The sequence below is a fragment of the Tachysurus fulvidraco genome, chromosome 12, assembly GCF_022655615.1.
Source record: "Tachysurus fulvidraco isolate hzauxx_2018 chromosome 12, HZAU_PFXX_2.0, whole genome shotgun sequence".
In the NCBI taxonomy this organism is placed as follows: domain Eukaryota; kingdom Metazoa; phylum Chordata; class Actinopteri; order Siluriformes; family Bagridae; genus Tachysurus; species Tachysurus fulvidraco.
This window is the reverse complement of record NC_062529.1, coordinates 8,709,586-8,719,642: the sequence shown is the minus strand read 5'-3', so window position 1 is coordinate 8,719,642 and position 10,057 is coordinate 8,709,586. Positions and strand designations below refer to the sequence as shown.

The 10,057-nt window shown below is 38.2% G+C and overlaps 1 protein-coding gene across 1 annotated transcript; it reads left to right on the top strand.

The window, feature by feature from the left end:
• Positions 1-771: 771 nt before the first annotated feature.
• On the top strand, positions 772-6,480 carry pkdccb (protein kinase domain containing, cytoplasmic b). Its single transcript, XM_027172110.2, has 7 exons — positions 772-1,442; positions 2,424-2,540; positions 3,341-3,612; positions 4,024-4,103; positions 4,212-4,319; positions 5,223-5,399; positions 5,742-6,480. The coding sequence occupies exons 1-7, from the start codon at positions 918-920 to the stop codon at positions 5,843-5,845; spliced, it is 1,383 nt and encodes a 460-aa protein (XP_027027911.2). The 5' UTR covers positions 772-917; the 3' UTR covers positions 5,846-6,480.
• The last annotated feature ends 3,577 nt before the right edge of the window (positions 6,481-10,057 follow it).

The following is a 10,057-nucleotide window of genomic DNA, read 5'->3' as shown; positions in this document are numbered from 1 at the left end:
TGTAAGCATAAGCCCTGATTAGCTGAAAATGTACAGTACACTGAAATTATTCTTCTTTAATTTTGATAGCTAGAATGTCAAAAATTTGATGTCTCATATCTCATAAGGGCTCTTCACCCAGAGAACTTTATATTACTAATGTGACTGCGTTTCAGGTTCACTTTGTAACGTTACAGATGAAAAAAGATGAACTCCTGACAAATACAATGAGCTCCTCTGCAAAGATTATTTTTCGAATTTACTAATGTATCCAAACTAACCTAATTCAAATCTATTTTAAAAAAATCTAAGTTATATAAGATATATAAGATTTTCATTCTGTATGTTCAGTAATTATTTTCCTAACCTTTTTGTCTTCCGCATGACATATTTATGGTTAAATAAAATAATTTTGGACATTTTAATATAAATATATAAATATAAATGAATAAATATATTTATACAGCTATACTATTTTTGCCTTTTTTTTAAACACATGGATAATCCATTTACTTTTTGATATCCTATACTGACAGAATCCAAAAATAATATGCTCATGACCTTTTAAGTTTAACAAGGATCTAAATATTGCATGAATTAAATGAGTTTATGTTTTGTGTTTAAACATGGTGGAATAATACTGTTTACATTTTACAGTCTGTGTATGTAGTATGAGATGAGATGACTGATGACTGAGACGACTGATAAAAACACAATAACCAAAATGGGGTGTTTTTGTGCAGGTACGTTATCTAGCCATGGGAGGGGCGAATAACGTCAGCCACGCCCACTGGGCGTTTCCCCAAACTACTGCTTCAACGAGGACCTACATGACCAGCACGCAGTAAACACACAGCTACTAGACTGAGAAGCATGAGCGCTCTGAATAGGGCAAATCCTACCCGTGACTACATAGCGCGAATAACTATCCACTGGTCATGTCTTCCACAAGACAACAATATTTTACACTTTTCGGTCTTGCTTTGATGATTGTTTGCTTGACGGTTGTTATGAAGAAATGGCACCTTGGTCTCAGGAGGAGTTTTGTGGATTCTGCTCTGGAGGTCTCGTCTTTGCGCAGCGCGTTATTACAGCACATAGAACAGAGACAGCAGGAGATCGCTCGCTTTTACAACGTAAATAATCCATCACTAGACATACAGTCGACTTTTCCCAACGCGGACGCATTTATGAATGGAACTTTGGAGACTTTGGGGTGCAGTGATTTGAGCAGCTGGACAGTTGTGGATGTTCTTGGCGCAGGTTACACAAAAACCGTGTTAAAAGTGGTTTTACCGCAGGGTTCACAAGTGGCTTTGAAAACCGTGAACGATCAGGGGACAGACATGAGATCTTGTTTGGAGGATTTCAGGGATCCACAGGGATGCCAGGATCTCGTGTCTTACAAACTGAGAAAAGAGATCATCCTGCTGCAGAGATTACAGCACCCTAATATTGTAAAGGTAATCAGTTATAAACAGTAATAACCTGCTGGTTAATAAATGTTTATTAATGATAAATCTGCTGATAAAGGGAGTGTATCATTCTACAGCACAAAATATAACAGGTTTAGCTATAATTTCACTCATTTTGTAAACTTTATATATATACTACAGCATTGTTGAATTATCTCCTCTTATTGGTCATTGGGTTCTGATGATGTTTCTGTTCTGTGCTCTGATACGTTTATTCTAACAGCTTGTTCACAAAGATTTACATAATCTAAATCTAATAATAAACAGATAAAACAAGTGTTGCTGTTTACCAAAAATTAATAAGTACATGGCATGGTGACGTTCCCTGTATAGAGATGTTTACAGTATGTGACATTTATTGAGGAGGCGACAGTGCTGTGCAGTTTTTCAGTAATATGACAATTAGATGTATTTTCATTTTTAACAAAAGGAAGAAAATAAATAGGGGTTTGTGACTGAATGATTGTTTGTAGATGTTATAACTACCCTGGCTCATGGATGTCCACAACATTACATGTTACTGTAAATGGCTAAAAAAAAACATGGTGTCATTTCATAAATTAAACATGGATAGGAATGAAATACTTGTTTTTCTGGTGATTTGTTATAGGATTCTTTTATATATAAAATAATCCTGTGTCCCGTGTCCTGGATTATTTTCCTCAGAACAATATGCCATAACATAGAGAAATCAGATTTATACTGTTAAAATTCGTTACTTAACTTTAACCAATGCCAAACATATGAAAATAACCTTAAACTGATTAGCGCTTGGTGCCAGTTTTTTTTTCACCTGTCAGTTTTCTACTGCCTTCCATTTTAAGCTCATTAAAAGTGAACGATTCTAGTTTTAGAAAGTTTCCTCTCTCAGAATCTTCCTAAATTTCTAAAGCCTAGGTGCTTTTAGTTTAAGTTGTACATTTAAAATACTGGCCTGTAGTAAATGATTGTCTTGTTTTGTGGTTATAGCTGAAAGGTCAGTGCCAGGACAGTGCTCTGGTGGGTGGCATCACAGCAGTGCTGGAGCAGGGAACCCCAGTGCAGATGATACAGCTCCTGCAGAGCCCCTGGGAAGAGCGCTTTCGGGTAAGAACCTCGACTTGACCACCTCCCCCATACCTCCTGTTGAGTGTTAATCAGGAGTTTCCCACCCACAGGCCCCCACAGGGCATACCTGGGGCAGGGGGTGGATGAAAATTCTCTGGTTAAACTAAAACCCTATCTCCAAACCATCTGAGCCTGATCAAATACTCTGAGGCACAGATGTCTGTCTCAAATTTCTTGGCAAGCTGTGAAACTGAGAAGTATCTGGTCATTTGTGGTACAGAGGGAGGATCTGATAACGGGCTCATGGAAAGGAGAAGTGGTTTATTGAAGTACATGGCTTACCGGAGGCAGGTGCAGAGTGCCAGCACGCTTTGATTTTTTTAATAGGTTTTCAGGAGTAATAGTTCTTCCTGGAGGGGTTATTGAGAGAATTGAGGCTCTGTACAGTGAATATACGGAACTGATAGTAATACAAAGTCTGGCTCTGATATTACAGTGTTCAGCTACTCCACTGTGATAAAATACAATAGACTGACAAAATCTGTTTAAGCTTTTCAAATACTCATGTAGCTCATATGGCTGCTCATTAGCTCCTGGACATGGTTATGATATCAGAAGTGCAGATTTATGTTAAGACTCAAGTTGTCAATTCCAGCACTGTGATTATTTTGCTGTGCATACTTTACAGCTTCGTTTTACCGTATCTCACTCATTACAGACATATTATTATCTGTTAAGTGGAAACAGATGTCTCCGTGCTTACCTATAATGTTAGGTATGTTGTCTGATTTGTGATTTGTTAATGTTCTTACATAACCTTTGATCTCTCTTCACTTCAGGTGTGTCTCGGCTTGGTCAGGCTTCTTCACTATTTGTCACTTTCTCCTCTGGGCTCTGTGGCCTTGCTGGATTTCCAGCCTCGTCAGTTTATCATGGTGTCTGGTGAGCTCAAGCTGACCGATCTGGATGATGCCATTGTAACTGAGACACAATGCAGGACAAGTTCAGATTGCGTGCTGCAGTTTCCAGTGCGCAATTTCACCTTCCCGTGCTCCGGCAGTGGCGTATGTCAAGGCCTCAATGAGATGAGGAACCTCTATAATGCTTACAGGTGAGTGTGGTCCAAATTATTGTTGAATATCATAGACCTTGCTTTATAAGCAGCTGCCATGGTTAGTGTGTCTGGGCGCTTCATGGCTGACAGTCCCTACAACATAGGGAAACGGAAGCTCATTTTTTAAGACCCTTGACTACTGTTTAATATATAAAAGCCTTAAATTAGGCTACTGATTAGTATATAAAAGCCTTAACCCTCCTTTGTATAAAATGAGATAGATGTAAGTTGGGTATCTGCTAAATGCCATAAAAATAAACCCTATCCATCTCTTTTGTTGAGATTTAATTCGGCATCATGCAAAGCATATTTTTTTGGTAGCTTATTGTGTATTTTATTATGCTTTATAGTATGCTGTACTAAGGAAGACTTCATTAATAAGGATTGTCTTTGCTGTTTTTTCCCTAGATATTTCTTCATCTATTTGCTGCCTCATCAGGCCCCAACAGTGCTGAAACCGCTTATGGATCAGATAATGAATGCAACAGGTGAGCAGTCTCTCTTAGTGTGTGGTTTCAGTCATTACAGTAACATGTCTTTATTACTGGATAACTCATCTGAGACTATTGTGCCACTAATGCTGGTGTTTGCCATAGGGGAACTGAAACACAGTGTTAACAAAACACTAGAAGCCTTTGAAGAAGTCTTGGATGTATACAGATCTGGGCTACATCTACAGAACATGCCTCCATCTGCAATTAACGGTAAGACTACAGTATTTAAGAGTATGAAAAGTTTTTTTACTCCATTGTTTTACTCCAAGTGTCTTGCAGCTCGAATTAAGTTTTTTCTCATGTACCTCACACAACTTAGTTAAAGCATATGATTTTAGTACAAGACAATTTTTGTAGTGAAAGTAAATACACACAAATATTTCTCAAGCTTGATTTTAGACAAACAAGGGTGAATGTGAATCCATTTCAGGAGATGGTTAAAGCAACACAGAATATGAGGTGTGCTAATTTTAATGTCAAAACCATAACTCAGACATCACCTTCAAGCAGATGTACAAACTGTCATAAAAAGAAACAATGAAACTTAATCTGTCCTCAAGCACTGGTGAAATATTGATGTCCCCTGCAGGACATTAGGATTCTCTCTTTCTCTTTCAACCCCACCCCCCAAGCTGAACATGAGCTTTGACATCCATAAATCATCCACAGATTTCAGCAGCAGTGAAGGCATAAAAAGAACCAGGCCTTCAAGATGTTATGTCCGAACAAGTTTGCAACAACTCCCGTAACATATTTTGACACATTTTGATCAGTGGTGCAATTTGTTAAGCAGATTTTTTTTGTCTCTTTGTCAGTCATACAGAACTTGTGGCACTTGTCACGGTCTTCCTAACCTTAAGCTATAAAAACATGCACGCACACACACACAGACACACACACACACACAGACACACACACACACACACACCGTTAACTACATCTCATATTTTCCCACGTCTCATATGAAGTTAAAGGAATGTCTTTAAGTAACACAACACTCTGACGCCTCTTGCTGAGAGCGTCAGAGTGTGAGGTATCTGCTGATTTTATATACACTAATCTGGTTTTTATTGCCGGTTTAAAACTGATATAGATTCCCTCTCTTCTGTGTAGACTATGCTGTGCTGAAAGGCATGGCTACATCTGGAAATAAGGAGTACGAATGCTGGCCTTCTTACAACCTTCATGGATGCATGCTGTCTGTGCACGGTGCTGCAGAGGCTGCCCACATTTGCAACTCTCACCCACAATGCAACAGCTTCTCTCTCAGTGACCAAAAGACATGGACAGGTTTGTGTTATACTGATTTAAGTAATGAATAACAGTTACACAGTGAGTCATTGCTGCAAAACCCAAACCAAATGTACAGCCGCTATGAAAGAAGCATTTAAATTACACCTGGACTCACAAAGTTACAAATGATTGTAATACGGTTAAGCTTTACAAATTCAGTATTTATACTGTAATTTGTTATAAATACATTAGACATCTCAATGCTCAGTTTTTTTATGTGTTTGAATGCCTTTCAGCTCCCATTGTTCATTATGATAAAAACAAATTGTTTCAGCACATTTTTATTAAGTGTGTGTGTTCCTAAGCATATGTGCAAACTTTGCCTTTACTTGTCTGCAGGTCGACTTCTTGCTTCGTTCAGAAGCAGCTTCAGTCATCTGGTTCCAGATGTGAGCTCGACAGTCTACGTGAGGACGGCCAAAGCCTCTGCAGCAACTCTTTAAAGTGGGGGCAGAAAAAGAGAGCAAAACAGAAAACGAGATGCTGGGGGGTTGTTGGGGGGGACTATGAAGGGAATGAACGAGATGTATTTATAGGCATCACTCTCAAAAGACTGTTTGATGTATCTGCCAATGCTGAACCTGCTGCCAAGAGGCGTCTAAAAGGATTTCCCTTCAGGTATAATTACCTCTCCTTACACAAAAAGAAACACCCAGCCCTCTGTTTTTTCCCCTTAGCCGTTGTGTTTGTATGGCACAATCCAATGAAAGGATATTGAGCCTATTCAATACAAGCTCTTATACAGATTTTTCTTTGATGTTAATAGAGCCAGCAGTTCTGCGGTGTAGCACGGCATGCTGGTATGCCTTAAACACAGTGTTGCAACGGGCATGGAAAAAAGTAGTGAAATTACAGCTGTGTGTAGGAAGCTGAGTTATAGTTTTGCTATATGATCTGAATAGCTGCTTAGGATCACTTTACAGATCAATTTTTTTTCTTGTAATCTATGTTTCCATCCAGTGGATGAGCTTGATTGAGGTGTTCTTTCTGAGAAAGAGTTATTGTCATTTGACATTTTCTAGTTGTTGTGCGGTTTGTTTTTTGCTCAAAGAAATGAATAAAACTGTTTTGTTTTGTAGCTCATTTTCCTTAATAAGAAAGACCTTTGTGTGGTGTGGTGTTAGTATTCTTCACTTTTAAAAGCTCTGCTCAGTCACTGCATTGTTTTTTTCTCCTTTACCTTCAGCCTGTCAATGCAGAGCCTAGCAGCATACTGTGCCCTGCAAAGTTTACACAAAACCTTTCCAGTGCATACTAATTAATCACTTGCGGGGTCATTATGGTTTAATTATTACATGTAAATGCTTCTTGTTTGGAGGCCCTTTCTCATGGAGAAGCCTGAAATACAAAAGCGCATTAAGAACAATTAAAGTAAATCTGCCGTTTGCACAAGAATGGTCGAGCCATCTGGCTCTCCATTCAGGAGTGCTATTTTAGATATGCACAGATAACAGGGTTACTCCATGCTGCTGCCCAGCACTAATGTGGAGCTCATTTCTCCCCCCTGCATTCCCTGTCCTGTGGTTTCATGAGCTCTGATAAGCTTTCTTGAAATTATTCTGCATTATCCGACACATTGAAAATAAGGACTTGAATAATCAGCAATGGAACTCACCTGAGGGAAAGGATTGTCCATCCGTCATATCGCTCCAGAATATTATTCAAATAAAAGTCTCCTGGTAGTACAAAAAAAAACAACAACAAAAGAAAAACAATTATTGTGGTTAACATACTATAAAGCTAAAAAAAATAGTCCTGTCCTTCCTGTACATTAAACTTTTAACCGCAGTGTTTTTTTTTTTACTTTAATTTTTGAAAAGAAAACAAACAAAGCTGTAGATTACAGTATGCTCTAAGTCAGGGGTTCCCAAACTTTTCAGACCGCGACCCCCAATATTAGACTGCTGAAATACTTATGAAAGTGATCCAAAAATTGTGACTGACGCCGTTACTTAACTGTCGTAATTAATCGGAGCAAACAAAGTTTTATTTCCAGTTTATTTTAATCATCCTAAATTTATACTCGCATCATTACAACCCTTTTTTAACCTATAAAAATAAAAAATACATAAAAAAAATAATAAATAAAGTTTCTGGAAATCATCTCGCGACCCCCCGCCCCCCACCCCGTGACACCCCGGGGGGTCGCGACCCCCACTTTGGGAACTGCTGCTCTAAGTCATACACCAAATAGTAGAATGTGAATAAAGATTTGAACAAAAATTTGATTGAATATAACACTTGTTTTAGACTAAGACAATTCCATAAAACATTACAAAACAAATATTAAGCTATACATTTCCAATAACATTCCTGCAATGGTCTACAAACATAACATATAATAATGGTTTTAAACACAAAGGCTTCTAAACAAGTATGTTTGTTAGTTGTGTGGGGAATAAAACAAATTCATAATATAAAAATTCGAGTTTGTTTTTAAGAGCAAGGAAATGCAGAAAGACGTTCCTTTCTTTTCTGTCTCTTCAAGGGTCACAGTGGGCTTCTGTTCCTCTAGGTTAAAACTTCAGCTTAGTACAAGGCTGATGGTGAATAGGATTGTTATTGCACCTCACTCTGCTCTCTATACTACGTCTTTAGTTTCATGTTTCACTTAAGCAGTTTCCATGATTTTTATTCACAATCTCCATCTGGAAATGATATGTAGGGAAAAAACAAAGTTCTGTTGGCTTGGGATTGTGTCAAGGGGCATTAGGTGCCTTTAGATATTGCTGGTTCAAGGTTTACTCGGGTTCCAAAGTTCTATGAGTTCTAGGCAAAGAATCAAATTTGGTTTGCAGTGCTATTATTTATTAATGCTAAATGCCAGCTTATGCGTCTAAACATCAGAGAATATCATAAACTACTCTTTTATATAGGCCCCCATGCTTGATTTTAAATGGCTTCATGTGCTTTAATGCTTGCAGAATCTCCACAATCTTAGCTCAAATGTTCTCTACCACATGAGAACGTAGTCTAATTTCAGTGTTTTCTTTCTTAACTAACCCCCTTCACTCCCCTTGGCCATTCCTCCTGCTTAAACAACCATGCTTCATGGTTTTGTGTGCTTTTAAGAGTGTATTACAGTACAATATACTCATGTAGCTTGTGTTGCTTCATATTTATTCTTTCTATTATCTATTAATTCTTTCCATTGTTTACTTTGAAAATTAGTTCTTAAACAGAGATTTTTGCAGTTTATTAGAAGAGTAAAAAAAATGCAGAAAATGAGTAGAGAACATATCCTGTGACTCTACCTCCTGATGGGTCTCAGTGAGCTTCTGTTTCTCTTGGTTAAACCATCATCCGGGTACTAGGGTGATGGTAAATGGAATTGTTATTGCACCTCGCTCAGTACCCTCCATTCTGTTTCTTTAGTTTCCAATTTCACTCGAAACTTTTCCATCGTTTTTATGTCTGACCGCATCTGGAAATGATATGTAGGCAAAAACAAGCCAGTGCTGTCAGCTTGAGGACCCGTCAAGGGGCATTACCGCCTATGGACACTGTTGTTTTAAGCTGCACTTGGGGCCCCAAATGTAAAGAACGTATAGTTCCTAAAGAGCAAACAGTGGACTTCTCTGTCTCAGTACTGGCTTGAGCATTTTAGATAATTACAGTCTATTCTGTAAGATGAGTTTCACTGCTAAAGCTTCTTTGCTCATGCACATACTCTTAAATTTTAGAGCCCAATCATAGCATGTGCTGACAGCTGCATTCAAGATATATGCCTCCAGGAGGTCTGAACTTTCTACTGGTAGCCTTCTTCATGTTTAAACCTAAGGATTAATGTGTTTTAAGAGCCTTACCCCCCTAAACACACATCAGAGTTTACTCTCAGATCAGCTTTTTGCATTTGAAGGTAACTCCTGCTTCTCCTCTCCCCTCCTCCTCTTCAAACAACCCAGGCTCCTTCATCACAGTGTGTTCACCAGGACTTCATTCCATCACCATGGCCTGAAAAACAGTTTCTGTAAATCATCTTCCGTCTGGCTGGCCGTTCTGCTGCCCGAGGGTCGGACAGACAGGGTTTGGGTTCAGAGACTAAGGGAAGGGGGGGAAGGGCAGAAAGAACTACATTCTTGCCAAAAAGCCCCCTAAGCCTTTTGTTTCTGAAGATCTGTTAACCTCATGACTGGTTTAATGCTAGTTTTTATGTTGAGGTTTTTATTGTTACTATTTTTTTTTATTCAAACCACTAGCTAGTTTCATTGGTATGATTTGCATGAAATTCATATCATAAATTTACATTCAGCATGATGTTAGATATATTAATATAAGGACTTTAGACATGGAGCAGTTCAGCATCAGATGCACTTTAAAATTTTCACATATAGTGTGATTAGCACAGTAATTTCCAGAGTCTAGATGAGAAGCAGAGACTTAGACTACATTAAATGACTCAAATTCTTGCTATATAAACAAAATTCTTTATTATCTTAACGCCATGCTAAAAATATACAGCAGTTCACTAGATGTTTTTTGTATGTTTTTTTTTTTGTTTGTTTCTGAAAGTGTGAAACCAGACAATCTTTGCTCACTTTGTGGATACACTGAAATCTGGCATCGTAAACATGTGCTGTGATCTTATTGCCACAATTAACACCGAAATTTGACAGGCGCTATGTTTAAAGTCTATGATGTAATTAGCAAATTGC

Bases quoted from the DNA above. Each gene is read 5' to 3' on its own strand.
- pkdccb (XM_027172110.2), top strand. From the start codon at position 918: ATGTCTTCCACAAGACAACAATATTTTACACTTTTCGGTCTTGCTTTG. The intron at 3,613-4,023 runs GTGAGTGTGGTC...TTTTTTCCCTAG, and splicing joins AACCTCTATAATGCTTACAG to ATATTTCTTCATCTATTTGC. The intron at 4,320-5,222 runs GTAAGACTACAG...TCTTCTGTGTAG, and splicing joins GCCTCCATCTGCAATTAACG to ACTATGCTGTGCTGAAAGGC.